Below are 21,664 nucleotides of genomic sequence, written 5' to 3'. Positions count from 1 at the left end.
AGGGCGTGGGCCCCACATAGACCAACTTCAGAGGTCTCCCAGGGCGGCTCCAATCTGTAGCCTTGGGGGATGTTGGGGCTCTAACCCACAGATTTGGGAAATGTTGGGGGGACAGAGAGTGGGGCTGTAATTCTACCCATTAGCCCAAAGGCAGTCCCTTTGGGGTATTCCTCAGGGAGGTCTGGGAGGTCAAGTTTGGTGTCTGAACATGACCTCTGACTCAGTGGATCTGAGTTGGGCTCCCCAATCTCCCTCTAGGGCAGGTAGGGCTGGGTCCCTGATGTTTTCCCTTCAACCTGGCTGTGGGGGGAATGGGGAAAGGGGGTGGGGGTTGGGCTCAGACTGTGGGGAGAGGGCACAGAGGAGCAGGTCCCTGGATGGCTTCAGTGGTTCTCAAACTTGTTTTCAGTATCTTTATCCTATTAAAAATGACTGAGGATCTCTCCAAAGCGTTTTTGTTTATCTGGGTTATATTTGTAGACATTTACCATATTGGAAAGAAAAACTATTTTTGAATGTGTAGACCCTCTAAAAGGGTTTCCGAGACCCCCCAGGATTCTCTAGGCCACACTTTGAGAACCACTGGTTAGATGTTGCGCATTCGCTTCAGCATAAATTCCAGGAGGCCGGAGAGAGAGAGGAGGAGCTGCTTCCCCAACCCTCATGTGACTCCCCAGGCGCCCAAGCCCCCAGAGGCAGATGGGAAATCAGGTGACCTGGAGTTTTTAAGGCCCCCTTGGCTCCTGTCCCTGTCCTCGCCCCCGTCTTTGGGGAAGGTGGGTAATGGGTGTGGCCAGAAGACTAGGCATTGGAGAGGGATGTGGGTCTTTTTAGGCCATTTCCTTCTCCCCAGGGAAATTGGGTTGGGCTTCAATTTTCTCATCTGTAAAGTGGGTCCAAGGGGAAAGCGAGAGGGAGATTTACTTGCCCCGTACATAAGATAGGAAGTTGCAAAGACAGGGTTCAGAGTAAGTAGGAGGAAGCTGAATGGGGGGGGGGGAGCTGCCAAGCTGGGGTCTGGGATTCTACAGGAAGTCACCTGTGGGGCTGTCAGCTCCCACTCTCGCATCCAGCCCCAGGACTGGCCCAGCTGCTTACTCTTGGCCCCGGCTGCTTGCCAGGAGGCCCAGGGCTCCTTGAGGAGGCCGGAGCGGGAGGGCTTCCTGGCTCCCCAGCACCTTGGTCTCAGGGAAAGGGTAGGGAGCTGGGCGGGTCCTGACCGAGGCCCCGACATATAGGCCGTGGTAGGAGACGGATGGGCAGCCGGGGGGAGCCAGGAGGGCCTCTGGGGCCAGGTGGACGGTGCCGGGTGCCCCGGAGAGCCCTCTGGACAGTGCAGGGCCTGCTGGGTGGCGGTGGAGCTGGGGGCCCGTCCGGGAGGCAGGGGTGGAGAGTTTGGGGCAGAAGCTCTGGCCGTGCTTGTCCAGCTCTGAGGAAGAGAGTTTCCTGATGAGCCAAGTCAAAGCCTCTGGCCTCCATGTGGGCCTCGGCTCTCGGCCCGCATGGCCCAGTCTGGCCCCAAACTCCCAGAGGAGGGAGTGGGTCAGGGCACCCAGACCCCCAGGGACCCCTGACCTGTAGGGGAGCTCTGGGAGAAACTCGGCCTCCTGAAGCCTCGGCCACCCCTCTGAGGAGCCTTGGCCACCCTCACCCCACCCCCCAAAGCCTCAGCCCCCCCACCCCCATCCTGGGAAGCCCCGGCCCACACCTCCAAGTACCCGACTCCTCTGAAGCCTTAAAAAGACCCAGAGTTATCTCCCCTGGCCTGAGGAGGAGGGGTGAGACTCAAACCCAAGTTTTCTGCCTCCCCATCCCCTCTTTCTCCCTCCCCTCTCCCTCCCAGTCAGTCCCTCGCCCATACCGTGACAGCAACCTTCTCTGAAAGCCCTGGGGATCTCCGAGCTAAGGACTCACTGAGCATCCCCTCCACATCAGTGACAGGGAGCTCACTACTTCCCTAGCCCGTTCTACTTCTGGTTGGAAGCCTGAGCCTGCCTTCGTCCCTTCCCCCACTCCACAGCTCCAGCCTCTGCCCCCTGGAGCCCCGGTTATTGTACTGGTCATTTCCAGGAGTGCTCCCTTTTGGGGTTTCCTTGGCAGAGATGGGCTGCTTGGCCGTTTCCTTCTTCAGCCCATTTTACAGATTGGGGAGGCAGAACATTGCATCAGGGACGCTTGCCCGCTGGGCTTGGAGTGTCTAATCCCTGCCCTTTTATTTGCTACCTCTATGAGGGGGGATAAGTCACTTCAAAATGGCAGCCTGCCTGTGTGGGTGGAAGCCGGGCCAGGTGTATTGCCAAGCCATCTCCCTTCCCAATGCTCCCTCATTGTCCTGTGAAAATGGCTCCCCTGGGACATCAGCAAGGCACCCACTGAGATCTTGTCCCCCCTGGGAGCTGCCCGTGGGGATCAAGGCTGGGTCGTGGGCAGGGAGCAGAGCTGCACTCACAGACCAAACGGGGAATAAATCTGTGGCTTCCTTAGCGTCGTGCTCTACCCCACTGAGCTAACCCACTGCAGCCACCCCTGAATTCAGCCTTGCCCAGGCCTGGGAAGAAAGGCGCCTCCCCCCCGCCCTGGAAGGGAGGATCTGCAGCCCCTCCAAAGTCTGGAGCTCTGTCCCAGACCCCTGCCCTGCCCCCTGGAGGAGAGCACCTTACCTAGCTCTTCCCGGTGGTGGTCCTTCAGTGGCCGGCTGCTTTGGGGTATGGGGCTGAGCACAGGCCTTGGGGCCCTAGGCCTGGGGGCATCAACAAAGAGCACAGTGTTTGCTTCAGAGGGGAGATGAGGGAGGGGGAGGGGTATGGGGGAGGACTCTGGGTGCTTGAGAGACTAAGGAGTCCCAGCTCAGGCAGAATCGGGCAGCCCCACGTTGGGCCCCACGCCCCCGGAATCAGTGAGCCACCGAGCCCATGGCCATGACAGATGTCTGTGCCTGATGCGATTATTACCAGGTGTCCGGGTCACACTCTCGGAAGCCTTTGGCAAAGGGGTTGCTGGCGATCTTCAGCTGAGTGATCTGGGGAGAGATCAGTTCTGACTTAGGGTGGAGAAGATGGGGTGGTAATGAATCCTACTGGTCCTAGCACCCTTATGACCCTTCCCCCTCCTTCCTCATGCTCCCTGGCAGATTGGGGGCAGGGAGAGGCACTGAGCTGATGCCTCTGATCCTTTCCACCCTAACCCTGACTCGATCCTTGTTCCCTCTGCCCTATTCTCCACTCCTTACTCCCATGACACTGAGTGTTGCCTCCTGTATTCTCCTGAGACGCTGAGGCTGGGGGATGACCAAGTGGGGACTCGGCAATCTTACAGCAGGGCCAATGCTCTAGGGATCTGGGTTTGGTGCTGGTTTAGTATTTTCATAGGGGAGTACTCTGGTCCCAATGGGGATCTGAGTACATGCTCGTTCTACTTTGATAAAAGCAGAGACCATGGGCTTATCCAATTTTCTGGGGCATGTTCCGTATTAACTGAAGCAGAGATGGGGCTTATCCCATTTGTAGGTGATGCCGAGTTAGGAGGGAGAGCTGAAACGCTGAACAGCAGAGGCAGGATGTCAGAATTCTAGATTTAGTGAGATGTTGAAATCATCTAGGAGCAAATGTCAAGTCTTGGGTGGTTCAAATAATCAATGTCACGAGAGCAGGATGTGTCTGAAGATCTCTAGATTCTGGGGACTGTGAGCTAGTGAGTGAAGAGAGAGCAGAGAACCCGGGCGGGTTTGGAGCAGCATCAAGAGGTGAATCCTGCTGCCCTCTGCCCTGCCCTCAGGCCCCTTCTACACCACCAGATGTAGCTCTGGGTGGTCCATTTTAGGAAGGGCTTCGGTAAAGAGAAAGGTAGTGGAAGGCTTTGATTCCATGCCGCCTGGTTAGAGCACTGGGACCATTTAGCCTGGAGAGGACTCAGGGGGAGTGGGAGAGGGAGTCGACGTGTCCTGCCTTGGACCAAGGGGAAGTTATAACTGGGCATGTTGGGAAAGACTTCCGGAGGACCAGAGCTAAATTGAAGTGGAAATGGCCATCTCTGGCTACGTCTGGAAGGGTGCAGGTGAATGGCCTTCTGGTCACAGCAGTGGACTAGAGCAATCTGAGGTCCCGTCCTTGGGCCTTGCACATGCTGTGACTGCAGGATCTTTCCCTCCTGAGGCTTTTTTCCCTCCTGAGGTCTGTTCTAGGTTTTAGAGGGGTGGATGGGCTTCCCAAAATGCCACTTCTCCATCCCTCTGACCTCTCAGCTAGAGAGAGAGAGCATCTACTGCGATCTCCTCAACTTTACAGATTGGAAACCAAAGTCCAGTTCAGGGACTACCCAAAGCCACACAGCCAGTAATGATAATAGCTCACATTTCTGCAGTGTTTCAATGTTTCCATGTTTCCTTCCAATCCCCTGTGGGACAGGATCATTATTCCCAATTTACCAAAAAAAGAAACTGAGGCTCAAGAAGCCCGACTTGGGATCTGGCTTTCTTGAGCCAGCAAAGTCCCTTTTGGGGTCCTGGGAAGGAAAGAGCTGAGACTCCTTGGACCCCTGCCTCCTCCCCTGACTGCCAGCTTGCCCTCCCTCAGCCTGATGGCTGGAGCTCTCACCCTGTGGTTCTGGTAGGCTGTCACAGCTGTGAACTGAGTCTCAGAGAAGATGAACGACTTGAAGTTTTCCTGGGCGTAGCGCTCGCTATCCTTGCGGGGGTCCACAAACACCACGTGGAATCGCGGCTGGTAGCGATGCATGGAGTTAAGAATGATCTGGGGGGGAGGCAAGCGGGCAGGAGGGGAGGCTGAGAGGGGCCGCTGACCGGTGGCTGGAGCAGCCCCACAGCACTCCCCACTGGGGAGTGGGGGTCTCACCCTGGCTGGGGGGAATCTAGATCACCCAGAGGAAAAGGGGGTGTGGGCCCAGGGGTCCACCCTAGAAGATGGCAGCAATGGACACCTGGAGAAGGGACCCCAGGGACAGGACTCGAGGACCACCAGGCTGGGGATCCTGCCTTCTCGGACGGGCCTGTCCCTGTGCCCCATCTGAGCCCAGAATCTCCCACAATCCCAGTCCCTCAGGATTATCCAATGCAGGGGATGCCTGCCTAGTGACCCCACTGGCGGGGGGGGGGGGAGTTAAGGGAGCCTATTTTCCAGGGGGGAGGAGCATCAGGGTATAATAGAGAGAGCTGTGACCTCAGGAGCCAGGGAGACCTGAGTGCAGTTTCCCTCTGGAAGATCCTGGCTGTGTGACCCTGAGCTGGCTCTCCAATATTACACGTTACTAATGGCCAGTCTGCACCAGGGAAAGGAACTTCCATTCTAGGATTTCCCTGCCATGAAATCACAGGTCCACAGAAAAGGGAATGATGGGGAAACCTCTATTCCGAGAGGGAAGGAGCCTCGGACATCATCTGTTTGACTCTCCCATTTTCCAGAGGAGAAACCGAGGCGAGAGTGAGGAAGGACACGTCAGAAATCCCACCGCTAGTAAAGATGAGAGCTGGAATTGAGCCCGGGCTCTGGTGACTAAATCTGCAGCACTCCCGGGTCCCTGCTGGCCTCCAGCTGCTGCCTCTCAGCCCCAGGCTCAGCCTCAGCCTCCTTTGGGCTGCTCACCTGGCCCTCATCCACTAGGCCCTGAGCCCCATTCTCCTGCCCAGCTCCATCCCATCTCTCACCGGGTGACTCCGTTTCCAGATCACCCCTGTTTGCTGGTTCTGTCTGACCCAAGCATTCCCTGGCCCCCTCCTTGCTCCACCCCCCCACCCTCACCCCCGGTCTCTTCTGCTTTGTTCCTACTCCTTATCCCTTCCTCGTGGTATCGCCCAGTGCTCATCCCAGCTGGAACAGGCAGGAGGCAAATGGGCTTGGCTCCAGGGGGCCAGCCTGGAAGGGGTGTGAGTCCTGTCAGATCTCGAGCATCCCCTCCCCTGGGGGCTCATCTTCACTGAGCTGGGCTGCACCCCTTGCCCATCGCTTAGTCTGGGCCCATCGTCCCCCCCCTTGTCTCCATCGATGGGCCCCATCATCCCATTGAAGGGCTCAACCCCCCTCATAACCCATGGATGGGCCCATGCCTCCCCACTCATAAACCCATTGAGGAGCCCATCCCCCTTACTTCATAACTCATGGATGGGCTCACCCCCCCCCCACTTTGCCCCATCGATGGGCCCATCCTCCCCCCCACCTCCCCACCCTTGCTCACGTGGCCGTTATCGTCCAGCAGATTGTTAGTGAGCTTCAGCTTGTCGAAGGAGACGATCTGGCGCATCCACTGGGCGCCCTTGGCGGGGGAGTCAGGGTGGAAATGCAGCCTGCCCGGTGTGGCCGGGTCCGCCTTGCCGGCCGCCAGCCACGTGGAGCTGTGGAAGGCGTACCTGGGGGATGGAGGCGCAGAGGGGATGGACCGACCCCAGCCCCGGCTTCCAGCTGGCTCCTGTAAGGAGGCTACCTGCTCCCTCCCCCAACTCCGGAGGCCCCTCTCTCCCTCCCCGGAGGGCTGCTGGAGTGTGAAGAGCAGTGGACTTAACAACCAGAAGGCAGGGGTTCGAATTCTGCTTCCTACTGACTCTGGGGTGGCCTTGGGCAAGTTTCCTGCCTCTCTCTGAACCAGTTTCCTCCTCTGAAAGAAGAAGACCTGTTCTCTATGGTCCTTTCCAGCTCAGGATGATTCTAGAACTGGGAGGGACCTCCGGGGTCGTTGTGTCCAACCCTTCTTATTTGACAGATGTGGAAACTGAGGCACAGGGAAGTTAAGTGACACAGACAGTGAGGCTTTTGCAGTCATAACCCCAGGGCTTGATACATCTAAGTACCTGGTAAGTGATTTCACTCATTCACTCACTAACGCTTTCTTTCATTTATTCCTTGAAAGACCCCATGCCATGGTGGGGAGGGGACTGGGAGCAGCTGGAGGCACCTGGATTAGCCTTGGCTACTGGCTGTGTGGCTGTAGAGAAGTTGCTAGCTCTCTCTGAGCCTCGGATTCTCATCTATAAAGTGGATCCGCATCAGTCCCAGAGGGGACCGTGTTACTTTGAAGAAAGAAATGGGGGCTGTGGTTATCCCAAGTCCTGCCTGAAACTTCTTGACTGTGGGCCTGCTCCTTTCTTTCCTGAGCCTCAGTTTACACCTTGAAAAATGAGGGAGTTGCTGGTTCAGTTGTAGAACTTAGAGCTGGAAGGAATGTTGCAAAAAAGGAAACCGAGGCACAGAATCTAAGCGTCGGAAGGACCTGCTTCTAACCCGGCCCACACCCGAGTAAGAGTCCTCCCTCCAGAATCCCCTCTGCCAGGAAGCTTCACCAGCCTCTACTGGGGGAGCTCCTGCTTCCCGGCAACCCTCCGGGGGCCAAGCTGGCCCGGACTTTGAGCCGAAATTCTTAGCCCCAAACCCTCCCGGTCCCGCCCTCGGGCCAAGGCTGGTCCCTCCCCCCTCCTCCGGGTTTGAACCCCTCCCTCCCGACCCCAGGGGAGTCCCCTTCCCGCCGCCATCTTCCCACCTGTACCGCTTGTCGTCCAGGGGGATGAAGTCCATGAGCAGGGCGTAGTCGGCCAGGGAGTCCATGCCCAGGATCTTCACCTGAAACGTGGGGAACATCCTCCTGCCGGGGGCGGGGGAGCGCGTCACCCCGAGGCCCCGGCAGGGCCCGCGCCCCCCGCCCCGCCCCCACCGCACCTTCCCGCCTTGGTGACGATCATCTCGGTGCCCAGCCGGTTGAACTCCTCCCACAGGCTCTTCATCTCCAGCTGCACCGTCACGTTGGACACGTGGGGGTTCTTCCAGCCCGGCCGGGGCGGGGCCGCCTCCGGGCCGCACCCCGCGGGGGGGCCCGGCCGGGCTGCCCACTCGGGGCCGCACAGCGGGTAAGCCTCGGAGGCGGGCAGCGTGCTCAGGCCGGCCGAGATGAAGGCTGGGGGAGACACGAGACAGAGCGGCCCCTCCAGCCTCAGCCGGCCAGGAGCACCTGGTCCGGTCATCTGAGGGGGACAGGAGCCGGGCGCCTCTAAGGTTCGGTTCTGCTCTAAATCCTCTGGGGGAGGGGGGGAGAGACAGAGAGAGAGAGAGAGATAACAGAGAGAGGGAGATAACAAAGAGAAAATAGATTCCACAGAGATAGATAACAGAAAGATGAGAGATAACATACAGACATTAACAAAGACAGGGAGATAACAAGATAACAGAAACGGGGAGATACAGGTAACAGACAAGGGGATAACAGAGGGATTAGAGAGATGCCTGAAACAGGGAGACAACAAAGATAATGAAGAGATAGGGAGATACCCAGAGATAAATGAGAGATTAAAGAGATAACAGATTATAGGGATAACAGAAATGGGGAGATAACAGAGATAAGAGAGAGATAACAGAAATGGGGAGTTAGACACAGGTAACAGATAACAAGAAAGAGTAGAAAGATCAGAGAGATAACAGAAATAGGGAGATAAACATAACAAGTAGGGGGATACAGAGATTACAGAGGCAGGTAGATAACAGAGACAACACAGAGATAACATAAGGAGACACATAACAGACGGGGAGATAAGACAAAGAGATTAGAGAGATAACAGAGATCAGAAAAATAATCTCTATAACAGAGATAAGGAGATAACAAAGAGATAACAGAGAGATTAGAGAGATAACAGAAATAGGGAGATAAGAGATCAGAAAAATAATCTCTATAACAGAGATAAGGAGATAACAAAGAGATAACAGAGAGATTAGAGAGATAACAGAAATAGGGAGATAAGAGATCAGAAAAATAATCTCTATAACAGAGATAAGGAGATAACAAAGAGATAACAGAGAGATTAGAGAGATAACAGAAATAGGGAGATAAGAGATCAGAAAAATAATCTCTATAACAGAGATAAGGAGATAACAAAGAGATAACAGAGAGATTAGAGAGATAACAGAAATAGGGAGATAAGAGATCAGAAAATAACTTTATAACAGAGATAAGGAGATAACAAAGAGATAAAGAGAGATTAGAGAGAATAAGAAATAGGGAGATAAGAGATCGAAAAATAATCTATAATAGATAAGGAGAAACAAGAGATAACAGAGAGATTAGAGAGATAACAGAAATAGGGAGATAAGAGATCAGAAAAATAATCTCTATAACAGAGATAAGGAGATAACAAAGAGATAACAGAGAGATTAGAGAGATAACAGAAATAGGGAGAAAGCAGAAATGGGAGAGATAATAGATTAAGAGATAATAGAAACAGGGAGATACAGATAACAGAGATGGGGAGATGAAGATCAGAGAGATAACAGAAATATGGAGATAACAGATCAGAAAGATAATAGCAGGAAAAGGGAGATAACAGAGATAACAGAAATAGGGAGACACCAAAGAACAGAAGCAAGTAGGTAAGAGACAGCACAGAGATAGCAGAGATAGGGAGACACACAGAGAGCCAGAGAGAAGGGTTTTCTTTGAGCTAATTCTCAGCTTCCTTCCTCACACTTGTCTCTGGTCGGTGTGAATTTCTCATTTGCTCTTCACACCCCTGGGAGGCCGCCTGATAATAGTTAACATTTCAGCGAAACATTACCGAAATCCTCGAGCCAAAGGAGAGGGAGCCAAGCAACTAGTGCTGGATTAACCGTAATGGATAAATCAGAGCCCCGGCTTCTCCGCTCAGAGCTCCTGCTCTGCCACGCCGGCTCTTAGAGGCCCAGGAGTCTGGGCCCGGTCCCTTCCATCCCACAATCATGAACCAAACCGGGGTTATTGTGGTGGTTGGTTCATGCAGAACCTATGATTGCCATGGATGCCCATCTCTAGGAGCCACGTTCTGCCACTCTTAACGGCAGTTGAATCTTGCTGGGACTTGGCAGGAGGGCTCCCAAGGCCCTCGCCGTCCCCTCCCCCATGCATCCCTGGACAAGAGAGGAGAGGGGAGAATCCCACGGGACGTGCTGTATCACAGCATGTATCACATGATGCACGTGCTGGTGCGGATGGTAACTTCTGCACTGGATGCTGCACAGCCGGGAGTCCCTGCTCAGTCCAGTGCTTTAGGGGTCTTTGAACAGAGGCTGGATGGTCTCTGGAGGGAGATGCCTTTTGGACGGCTCTGCAATCTAAGAACCCGGGTTCCCAAATCCGCCTCCTCTTTGTATGGTCGCTCCCCGGGCCTGGAACTCCTTCCCTCAGCAGTTTAGCTTCTCGAACTCCCCAGTTTCATTCAGGATGAACCCAAGTACTTTCCTCCATCACAACAGAATTCTTGCCTGGGCCCTGACCTCTCCCCTGTCCCCTCCAAAGCCCCATATGTTCACTCTGAATAGAATAGAACACAAGCCTGTGGACCTGTTTTCTTCCTCAACAGACTGTAAGCTCCTTGTGGGCAGGAATTGCTTCTTACTGATCATGAGAAGCACGTAAACACACACACACACACACACACACACAGACACACACACACAGACACAAACACACACACACAAACTCACACAGACAAACACACACACACATACACACACTCACCCCACCAGCTGAACCTCCAGTCATTCATGTCTCAGTCATCTCGGACCCCAAGAGATGAAGGTGTCCTGTGGAATCCAGCCCTTCCCAGAACAGCCGCCCGTCCGGGGTGGGCCCAGAGGGAGGGTTAGCAAGGTTTTATACTTAGGAGGGCAAAGGGAGCGGAGCCTTTTTCCAACGCCCCCACCTGGGCTCAGCAGAGCCCAGATCCCTTTGACTGACTAGGTCAGTTGTGAGAAAGGATGCCCGTGGGAATTAGCGGAGTTCCTTTGGTGTCGGAGCATCCTCCGGGCAACAGGCCTCTGTGAGTGTCACTGGGCCCTCCCATCATGCTCCAGCTGGCCAGCCCGCCTCAGCCCTCTCCCCCTCTCCACCTCCTGCTCCTTCCTCCAGGATCCCCCCAGGTCCCAACTCCTCACCGACTTGCTCTGAGGTCTCCAGTTTTTAAAGCTCCCATCCTTCCCTGCCACACTAACTAACATTTCATAGAGTGTGGGCTGGAGGGTGGGGGCTATTTGTTTTTGTCTCTGTGTTTCCTTCTAGAGTGGGGAAGTGACTGAAGTCACTTTATGAAGCGTCTCTGAGGTACCCACTGTTGGACAGGCCAGAGGGAAACATACAAAGATACAAGGCTCATGATGCTAAAGGTCTGGATGGGGATAAAAAGACTTAGATCGAGCCAGAATCGGCCAACAAACATTTACTAAGCCATAAACAAATATTTATTAAGGCATCGTGCTAAACTCTGGGGAACCAAAAAGAGAGAAAGAAAGTCTTTGTCCTCAAGGGGCTTATAAATCAATGGAAGGAGTTCATAATCTAATGGGTCTCTAGTGAGCAGGAAGTCCCTACTGTGTGCTGAATGTTATGGAATATTGTTCTGTAAGAAAAGAGCAGCAGGAGGATTTCAGAAAGGCCTGGAGACACTGACAGGAAACGATGCTGAGGGAAGTGAGCAGAACCAGGAGATCATTATGCACTTCAACAACGATACTGTATGAGGATCAATTCTGATGGAAATGGCTAATTTTGGCAATGAGAGGATCCAATTCAGTTCCAATTGATCAGTGACAAACAGAACCAGCTACATCCAGCGAAAGAACACTGGGGAATGAATATGGACCACAACACAGCATTTATACTCTTTCTGTTATCGTTTGCTTGCTTTTTGTTTTCCTTCTCAGGTTATTTTTACCTTCTTTCTAAATCCGATTTTTCTTGTGCAACAAGAGAACTGTATAGAGATGCACATATATTGTATTTAACATATATATACTTTAACTTATTTAACATGTATTGGTCTCTCTGTCATCTGGGGGAGGGGGTGGGGGAAGAAGGGGAAAAGTTGGAACAGAAGTTTTTGCAAGGGTCAGTGTTGAAAAATTACCCATGGATATGTTTGGTATATAAAAAGTGATTTAAAAAAGCGTCTGGCTTAACAGCTTACTGTAGAGATCAGGCTGTTCTCAGATTCAGGCAAAGGAAGCCAAGATAATCGTCAAAAATGCTATTCTACCTGCTGATGTACATTTCAAACTGCCCTGCTTTGGCCGCTTCCTGCCTGCCTGTGGTCAGACAGATGTCCTTGCCCTCGGAGGGGCTCTGAGTGAGTGATGTTTGTTGGGGGATTGGATTATGTAAGAACTAAAGTTGGCCCTTGAGCTATCAAGCCAGAGAGCTGGAATGGTTCTGGAGAGGGAAGAGGCCACAGGATAGACAAACAGCAGCACGTGATACCAGGGAGAGCAGCAGCCGCAAACAAAAGCAAAGGCTCTTGGGAGAAACCCTAAAGTGAGCAGCAGCGAGATGGAAAAGAGCAGATTCTGGCTTGAGGGAGAAATCAGCTCAGGCAGATCATTCATTTTCTCTGGCCACTCATGGAAGCATGAATTGTCCCAGTCGTGCGTGTGTCCTGACCACACATATTCCATACGATTTTCCCTGGCCAAGCTGTTTCTTACACTGGTGCCTGCTCTCTAGTTATGCCCTTTGGACATCTCTTCTCCTATTGGCCCCGAGTGCACAGGCAATTTTCTTGCTGCACAAAACGGTCATCTTGCCATATTCTTTTATTAAATATCTATATATTTATCTGTATACTATGGATTAGCATATATATATTATACCTGTTGCTTTATATATTTATATCCTATGAATTTATATTGTTATGCTATTTATTAAATGCTTTTTCTTTGAATTAATATGGCCTTTGGTTACCTGCCAAAGGGACACACCAATGGGGGCTCATGAGATAGCTAGAGCTTTGAATAAATGTTGACTGATATGCCCCAAATGCGTCTGAGTGGAAGAGAGGTTCAGGGAAGATGCTATTATTATTGAAAGAAAAAGGTGGCTATGGAGAGGGAGGGTCAGGGAATGTAGAATGGGGAATCCCAAGGAGCACTGACCCTGGGAAGAGCAGAATTGAGGGATTGGGTAGGGCTAGCTCTAGGTGAGTGGTGAAGGGTGATCAGAGACCTGGATGAAAGAAAAAGCTCCCTCAGCATTTCTGGGGACATTAGAGAGATCAGCAGGAGACCTTATAGCTTTCCTATTTGTAATTTCTATCACCTCCACACCCCTGACCCCTTTCCCCACTCCATCACACCCCACTCACTGTGGGGAGGGGAGGGAAAGAAGGGGAAGGCAGTGGAAGGGAAAGGAAGGGAAGGAGAGGGGCAGGAGAGGGGAATAGGATAGAAGGGGAAAAGAAAGGGAAGGGAAGGAAAAGAAAGGGAAGGAAAAGGAAAGGAAGGAAAAGGAAAGGAAGGGAAGGGAAGGGAAGGGATAGATGGGGAGGGGAGAGAAGGGACTCCCCCCTCTCACCCCCTCTCACACTAAATGCACTAACATCCTTTTCTCTAGATGTATCCTTCTGGCTGGAATTCTTCCTCAAACTTTCTATCCAAGTCCCTGCCCTAGAAACAGTGTGATTGGCCTTTCCTTGTTGAATCAGGGGGGCCATGGGGAGCATCCATCCTCCTCCTGCTGCACAGGCCTTAGCCCCCCCCCCAGAAATTCGATGGCCTCTGCCTTTGAACTCTTGAGCCTGCTTTGAAATTGTTCTTTGTTGTCTTCCTGCCTGCCTTGGGTGACAGTTTCTACTCTTGCTCCTAGGCTGTTCTGAGCCTCCCTCAGCCTGTTGGAAATAGGGTGTTAAGTATGTCTGCAATCTGTCCTGTTGTGACCCCCCACACACACACTTACCCCATCCCTGCGCACCCAGGACAGATCCAAGAGCCAGCCAGAGAAGCTGGAGCTACACCCACAAGACTCCTCTGCAGGAAACTCTAACAATCAGAAGTGACCCAGAGCGCAGCAGATGGCCTCAGGAGGCCGTGCGCTGGCCATTATGGGAGCTCTCCAAGCGGATGCTGGCTGGCTGCTCTCCGGGATGTTAGGTTTCTGATTCTGAGGGAGGCTCTGAGGGCCCCTCTGAAGAGAAACATGCGTGAACTTAAACCGGAGGGCTTTGGGGCATTTTTCTCAACGCCTTCCTCCAGATTCTCCTCCAAGGATGGCAGAGTTGCCCCCAGGGGGCGAGTCCTTGCCATAACCATAATTCCTCACATCACATTTTACTTCTCACAGGATTTACTCATTCACAGTCCCGGCTTCTGAGGGAAGAGGGGCATGTGGCTGCATCCCTTTTAAATTAATTAATTGTTTAATTAATGGATCACTCAATTAATTAATATATACAATTTATCTTCTGAAAAATTTGGGTTCCAAATTCTACCTTCCCCTATCTACTGAGAAGGCAAGTGTTATGTTCATCCCTTTTATAGATGAGTAAACTGAGGCCCAGAGAATATGAAGGCTAAAGAAACAGTGTGGTATCGAAGGAGCCAACTTTGACTCTGGGGACCCACTTCAGTTTGGGTGACCTTAATCAATTCCTTCATGTCTCCCTTCTTTTCTTCCTTCCTTGCTCTTCCTTCCTTCATCTCCCTCTTTTTTCTTCCTTCAATCTTCCTTCCTTTCCTTCCCTTTCTTCCTTCCTTCCCTCCTTCCTTCCTTTCTTTCTCCTTTCCTTCCCTCCTTCCTTCCATCCTTCTTCTTCCTTCCTTCATTTCTTCCTTCTTTTCTTCTTCCCTTCCTTTCATCCATCCTTTTTTCCTTTCTCCCTTTCTTCCTGGTCTGTCTTTCTCTCAGTAACCTGGGAACTAGAAGCTTTAAGCTCCTAGAGCTGTGAGGATTCTTAGCTGAGCCCCGTCATTTTATGGTGAAAGAGTCTGGGGCCAGAGGAGGGAAGGGTCTCGCACCTGGTCACCCTGAGAATCAGCGGCCACAGTAGGACTCCTGAGTCTCCATGCAGGGTTCTTTCCATGATGTCACATGGCTCTGGATCCTACCGAGAGAGACACTCTCCCCCCGGGCTCTGAACCCTATAAATCCCTTTAGGAAAAAACCAAAGGAGTTTGGAGCTGGAAGTGAGCCGGGCGAGCTGCCTCGGTCCGGACCGAATTTCTGCAGGTGCAGATCCCAGCTCTCCCAAGCTGTGGGACCTCGGGCTGGGTCCTTCCCATCTCAGCTTCCTCGGTAAAATGGGAGGGTGGAATCTGAGCCCCAGGGTCTCATCCAGCTCCAGAGGCAAATGCCCAGCTTCTTGTCTTTCCCCACTCCATGGGGCTGTGGCCCCACAGAGTTGGAGACCCCTCCCCTCAGCACCAGGTGGACAGAGCAAAATGAAGTCAAGTCTAGCCTTGAACACGTCCTGGCTGTGTGATCCTGAAAAAGTTGTACGACTGGTGCCTGCCTCAGTTTCCTCAACTGCAAAATGGGGATATGACTAGCCCTCCCTTTGCAGAGTAATCATGAGGACCAATGATCATGACATAATATTTGTAAAAAGCGCTTAGCACAGTGCCTGGTTCATAGTAGGTGCTGTATAATCCATAATCACTTATTAAGCACCTACTATGTGCCCAACCCTGTGTCAGTAACAGAGACACAAAAAGAGGTGATAGACAGTCCCCGCCCCCAAGAAACTCACAACTGACAAACAAATAGGAACAAATGAGCTTATCCCTTCCCCTTTCCCAGCCGAGCAACCGATCCCTAGAGAAGAATCCTTCCCTCTGACATCCTCAGCCTCCCTTTGAGGATCCACACTGAAGGAGCCCTTGCCTCCCCTGGAGGCCCCTGGGTGGTCAAAAGCTCTGTCTGCCTTTTCTGCTTGGGGGCTCCCAGTGCTTCCTCCAGGGCTGAGCAGAACCAAGCTAATCCCTCTCCTGGGAAACCTCCTTGAGCCTCTCATCTTCGGGTCCTTCATCAGTTTCTCTCTGGCTCCCCTCCTCTTAGCCCTCCTGGCTTTCTCAGGCGTCCCTCATTCCAGGAGACCTCCCTGATCACTCACATCCATCTACGCTCTGTCTGAAAGGCCGTCCCCCCACTTCGCTTGAACCCTTCTGGGAACAGGAAGCTCACTACCTCAGAAGTAGACCTGTCCACTTCTCGGAAGGCTCTGAATGTTCAGAAATCCTTCCCAATGCTGAACAAGTTTCTGTCTTCCTAAAACGGCCCTTTTCTGCCTTCTAGGGTGGCCAGATCTAAGCCGATCCCTGGGAGAGGCCTTCGGGTCTTTCAGAACACAATCTCATTCTCCCCGACCCCGGCTTCCTTCTTCCTAAAACCCCAACAGTTCCCTTAGCTGAGTGTTCTCCACCAGCTTCAAAGCTAAAGCAGACAGCGCCTCTCAATTCCAGGGGCTCAAGACCCCTGAGCCTGTTATCCTTGGGCGGGCCCCCAACCTCTGGCTGCTCTGCCCCCCCATCCGGTCCTGTTTTTCAGAGACCTTCAGCTCCACCAGCTCTGGCTCTTGGGCCCCCACAGCTCTGAGCCCCACCCAGAAAGACTTACTTGCCATTATTGGAGTGTCTCTGCAGGGGTCTCCTCGTATCCCCTGCTCTGCGTCCTTTCTCCCAGGATCCTCTTCTCTAAAACTCTGTCTCTGAGCCTGGTTTCCCAGTTCTCTCAGGTCTCTCTCTGCAACCTGGGGTGAGGGTGGGGGAGGTCCCAGTGTCTCTTCAGGTCTCTTTGTCTCTTGCTCCGTCTCTCGAGTGCCTTCTCTTGGTCCGTCTGTCTCTGAGGGTCTCCGTCAGCCTTCCCAGCTCTTCAGGGGAGATTCCGAGCTCATCTCCACAGGTGGAGGACGGGTCTCTCTCCAGTTGCCGGGGGGGGGGGGGAGGCGCCCCTCCTTGCCCAGATGTTGCCCCCACCAACAGGCTTCTGGAGGGCAACGAGCAGGAGCTGTCCCTTGGAGAGCTCAGGAGGACTGAGGAGCGAGTGGTCCAAAGGGAAGCGTGGAAAGAAATGGTGGATGGATGCTGGCAGTCTCCTGCCCCCCCCCCCCATCCTCATCTCCTCCCACCTCCTGGGTCCCACTAGGCCGGCCCCCTTGTCTTCTTTGGCAGCTGACCTGCTCACAAGCAATTTCCAGATGATGATTTGGAGATAATAGTGACAGGGACGCTGCCTTAAGGCCCCGGGGGTCCCTGGAGGGGGAAGCCGACCCCTGTCTCTGGGAGCAACCAGCAACTGATCCGGTGGCCCGGACCCCAGCCCAGCTCCGTCCTGGTGCCTGGTAATCAGCCTAGCCCAGCCCCGGAACACTGGAACCTGGTCTGACCCAGTTCTTATACCCCAGAACCCAGCCCAGCCAGCCCTAGTGCCCTAGAACCCAGCCCAGCCCAGCTCAGTCCTGGTTCCCCAGAACCCAAAATGGCCCAGTCCTGGTGCCTAGAGCCCAAGCCAGCCCAGAACCGGTACCTATGTACCCAGCCCCAGTGTCCTGGAGCCCAGTCCTGCATCCTGCACCCACAGCTCTTTGCAAACAAGGGCAGGAGGGCGCTGGCACTGAGTGCAAGGGTAAGGACCCGCAAGGGCCGAGCTCTTACTGGCCTAAAAGAAGCTGGAAGGAGGAAGCTGAGCCTCGGTGAGCAGGGGATTGTAGGGACTTTAAAGTGGAGCCTCCTAGTGGCCTCCCAGCCTCCAGTCCCTCCCATCCCTTCTCTCCACCCCTCAACTAGGGACCTCCTAAAGACCAGGGCAGAGGGTGTCACCCCCCTGCTCACCGGGCTCCAGTGGCTACTGCTCTAGAAATCAAGCGCTCCCCTGGGCTCCATGTGCTAGACCTTCCCCACCCGAATGTAAATTCCCTGGGGGCAGGGACTGTCAGAAAGCTCAGCATACAGTAAGTGTTTAATAAATGGTCAGCCTGAATTTGGAACTCTGCAGCCCTTTGAGCCAGTGGGTCTGTACCCCAAAGAGAGCGTCAAAAAGGGGAAAGGGCCCACATGGGCACAAATATCTTGGTGGCCAAAAACTGGACACTGAGCGGCTGCCCGTCAGTGGGGGGAGGGCTGAATGACCTATGGGATATGGACGTTATGGAGTATTATTGTTCTGTAAAAAATGATTTCAGAGAGGCCTGAGAGACTGACAGGAACGGATGCTGAGAGAAACAAGCAGAGCCAGGAAGACACTGTGTACAGTGAGAGCGAGAACGTGCGGTGATTAACTAGGAAAGGCTCGGGGTTCTCGGCGGTCAGTGATCCGAGGCAATCCCAGTCTGGATTTGGATGGACTTTGGAAGGAAAACGCCATCGGCATCCAGAGACAACTGTGGAAGGTAAATCTACACTTACTCTGGTCACTTTTTTCCTTTTGTTTTTTTTTTCTTGTGTTTTTCCCTTTTGTTCTGATTTTTCCCTCCCAACACGATTCATATGGAAACAGGGAAAAATCGAATGTACATGGAGAAGTAAAACGCCAAACGGAACAAAAGCTGGTCCCGGCTCACCGGCTTCACAGCCCGGCTTTGGCCTCTCAAACTTGCCATACCGTCTCCCACCTTGACCTCTGGCTGTCCTCCCCCTGCTGACCCCTTCCCCTCCTCTTCTGCCTCCTCAGAGCTTATTTCCTTTTAAGACCCAGCTCAGTACCCTCCCTGAGTTCTCCTCATCCCAGTTATTGTTCTGCTTCCTCCCAACCCCCAAGCTCTTTGCGGACAGGGACAGGGTCACTTTTGCCACTATGTCCCCGATGCCCAGGACACTGAACTGCATTAAGGACGTCCCCCATTCTCCACTGCTCAAACGCAATTTCTTGATCCCTGAATGTGAAAGACTGAAAAGCTATCCTGAGCCTCATGGGAGAACGTTTCCAGTTTATCATCCCCATTTTATAGATGAAAACACTGAGATGGGGAAAGATGCTGTAACTTTCCCAAGGTCTCCCAGAGCCCTGAGTGGAGGGGCTCATTCCCATTCTGCTGCCCCTGCCTCCCCAGGATGATCCAGCTTTATTTACCTGGCTCAATTAAGCTTGTTTATACTTAGTAGTTCTCAGGTCAACTTCCTCCCTAGATTTCAAGCTCCTTGAATTTTATCTTTATGTGCTCCATTTCGTCCAGTGCCTGGCATACAGTAGGTACTTAATCAATGTTTACTGACTGACAACTGGCTGCTTTACAGATGATGAAAGAAAAGCTCAAAAGGGATACTCCCAGAAGGCCGAGAGCCCTGGCTCTTTCTTTCAGATGGGGCCTGGATACCAGGAATCCTTTGCTTCTCTTTGCAGGCTGGCCGGCTGAAAAGGCTCTGGCTGGCTCCCCTGGAATCTGGCCCTGACCCCCTGGCTTCCCGCCAGGCCTTGGGGGTGGGAAAGGGCCTGTGCTGGGAGCTAGAGAGACCTTTGTCTATATGGGGCTCCTGTGTGAAGGTCTCCTTTGGAGCCGGGGAGGAGGGACCCGTCCTGTTTCCTGCCTGGCCTCGGGCTGAGCTGACCCCAAGTACCCAGCCGAGATACTGAGTGAGGGAGCCAGAGGAGGTTGGGCAGGTTGGGGAGAGCTCTTCCCCTTCCAGTGCCCGACATTTCGCAGTCCTGGGTGTGAGGGACCCTGACCCCAGACTAGGCCGTGCCATTTGTAGGAGGGCTCAGCTAGTATCGCCAGATCACACCTGTCATCTCAGCTCAGTCACCTCAAATGATGAAACTGAACCCCAGAACAGATGGCTCAGGAGAGATTGCACTGCACTGGAACACGTTTGCAAATGTGGGATTTGGACTCAGGGCTCTGACCCCAGTACAGCATCCTCTTCACTGCCTGGTCCATGTGTATGTGGGCTCCCTGAGTGTGTGTATCCATATGTGTGTGTGTGTGTGTGTGTGTGTGTGTGTGAGAGAGAGAGAGAGAGAGAGAGAGAGAGAGAGAGAGAGATACAGAGAAAGAGAGAGAGAGAGATGACAGCTCTGGCTTCAGTGGGCTCCTGCCTCAATCCTCCTGTCTCTCTCCTGCCTGGGGCCCTCCTGCTGCCCTCTCTTTGCCTCCCTCATCCATCTCTCCTGCCAGCCTGTCTCCCGCACCCACTGCTCTCTCTCACACCTCTTCATATTGCTGCTCAATAGCATTCGGGCCAGTGGCAGCTCTGGCCGCAGGGAGATGGATGGGCTGGGGCTCTGCCGGGTGGTGGGGGGCTGGGGAGCAAGACTGACATGAGCCGAGAAAGGGAAGGGGAGGGTGGCCTGTCTGCAAAGAAGGGGAAGGAAGGAAGGAAGGAAGAAAATGAAAGAAAAAAGAGATAAGAGGAGAGAAAGGAAGGAGAGGGAAAAAAGAAAAGAAGGAAGGAAGAGAAAAAAGAGATAAAGAATGAAAGAAAGAAAAAAGGGAGAGGGAGGAAGGAGAGAAGTAAGGAGGGTGGGAAAGAGGGAAGAAGAAGAGGAAAGGAAGAAAACGGGAGAAAGCAAGGAAGGAAGAAAAAGAAAGAAAGAAAGGGAGAAAAGATGGAGGGAGGAAAAGAAGTGAAAGAAAAAAGGAAGGAAGAAAAAAGAGGAAAGAAAGAAAAAAGAAGGGAGGGAAGAAAGAGAATGAAAGAATGAAGAGAGAAAGGGAAGAAGGAAGAGAAAGGAAGAAAAAAGAGGGAGGGAGAAAGGAAAGAAGGAAGGAAGTATAGAAGGAAGGGAAAAGAGAAGGAAAGAAGGGAGGAAGGAAGAGAAAGAAAAGGAAGAAAAAAGAGAGGGGGAGGAAGGAAGGAAAAGTGAGAGGGAGAGAGGGACGGAGGGTGTCCGGCCAGTCATTAAATGTGTATTAAGCACCTACTATGTGCCAGGCATTGAGCTAAGTCTGTCATCATCATTATCCTTTTTCATCCTCAGTCTTGTGAGGGAAGCTCACCCCCATTTTACAGTTAAGAGACCATAACCCTCGGGGGTCCCGTAAATCTGAAGCTGGGCTAGCTCAGACTCACAGAATCACAGGGGCCCCGGTTCCAGGTCTTAGACTGGTTTCCAGGCCAAGCACTGGAAACCAGAGCACAGTGGGCTCCTCTTGCTGCCCTGGGTTCATGACGAAGGTCTCCTTAAGGTGGGAGTGACCTGGAATCACTGAACCGGGCCAAACCGGGCAGGGCCAGAGGCCTCCCTCCTCCAATCTGGGATTCAGCCCCCCCCCCACCTCACAATAAGCACCAGCAGGAAAGACCTGGCTTGGGGGTGGGGGGAAGGGAGCCCCTTCTGCGCTGGGCAAGACCAGGGAGAGGGGCCTCCAAGCCTGGCTGCTCTGGCTCCTCTTGGCCTCCTTAGGAAACTCGATGTTCCATCCTGGAGGATGTTGTCCCTTCTCCTGGAAGGGAGCTGTGGAAAAGATGGCATAACCCTCCCACGGCTGCTCCATCCCCCTGCAGAACCAGAGCTTGGGACTCTGGGGGAGCTCCTCTCATCCGGGCTCCGGAGCCGGGCACAGCGGGTAAGGAGAGTTGTGCTCCCGGGGTCTCTTAGCTTTAAGTAACTGTTGTACTGGGTGGTGTGTGTCCAGGGGGCATGGGCATGGTGCTGGCTGTGAAATCAACCTTTTTTCTTTTTTTAAGGAGAATTTCTTTTACCTCATAAGTCCAGTTAACTTTTCTTCTTCTTCCTCCTCCACCACCTTTGCTCTTCCTCTTTTCCTTTCTCCTCCTCCTCTACCTTTCCTCTTCTTCCTACTCCTCCACTTTTTCTCTTCCTCTTCTTCCTCTCCTTCTTCCTCCATCTTAACTCTTTCTTTCCTTCCTCTCCTTTCTCTTCTTCCTCCACCTTTCCTCTTCCTCTTCTCTTTTCTCTTCCTCCTCCTCCACTTTTCTTCTTCTCCTTTCTCTTCTTCCTCCTCCATCTTTTCTCTTCCTCTCCCTCCTCCTCCTGTTATCATCAC

The 21,664-nt window shown here is 53.0% G+C and overlaps 1 protein-coding gene across 1 annotated transcript; it reads right to left on the bottom strand.

Moving 5' to 3' along the window:
- Window positions 1-523: 523 nt before the first annotated feature.
- Window positions 524-7,960, bottom strand: TBX10 (T-box transcription factor 10). The gene is made up of 7 exons (XM_031943616.1): window positions 7,659-7,960; window positions 7,483-7,584; window positions 6,187-6,358; window positions 4,593-4,748; window positions 2,952-3,019; window positions 2,661-2,740; window positions 524-1,429 (listed from the first exon to the last, which is right to left on the bottom strand). Exons 1-7 carry the CDS (start codon window positions 7,958-7,960, stop codon window positions 1,095-1,097), a joined length of 1,215 nt encoding a protein of 404 aa, XP_031799476.1. The 3' UTR covers window positions 524-1,094.
- Between the last annotated feature and the right edge of the window lie 13,704 nt (window positions 7,961-21,664).

This window comes from Sarcophilus harrisii, chromosome 6, assembly GCF_902635505.1.
Source record: "Sarcophilus harrisii chromosome 6, mSarHar1.11, whole genome shotgun sequence".
NCBI classification, from domain to species: Eukaryota; Metazoa; Chordata; class Mammalia; order Dasyuromorphia; family Dasyuridae; genus Sarcophilus; species Sarcophilus harrisii.
Note: the sequence above shows the minus strand (reverse complement) of the source record. Positions and strands in the feature narration are given on the sequence as shown.

Bases quoted from the DNA above. Each gene is read 5' to 3' on its own strand.
- TBX10 (XM_031943616.1), bottom strand. From the start codon at position 7,960: ATGACCGGACCAGGTGCTCCTGGCCGGCTGAGGCTGGAGGGGCCGCTC. The intron at 4,749-6,186 runs GTGAGCAAGGGT...CCTCCCCCCCAG, and splicing joins TGCTGGACGATAACGGCCAC to ATCATTCTTAACTCCATGCA. The intron at 3,020-4,592 runs GTGAGAGCTCCA...ATCTCTCCCCAG, and splicing joins CAGCCTACCAGAACCACAGG to ATCACTCAGCTGAAGATCGC.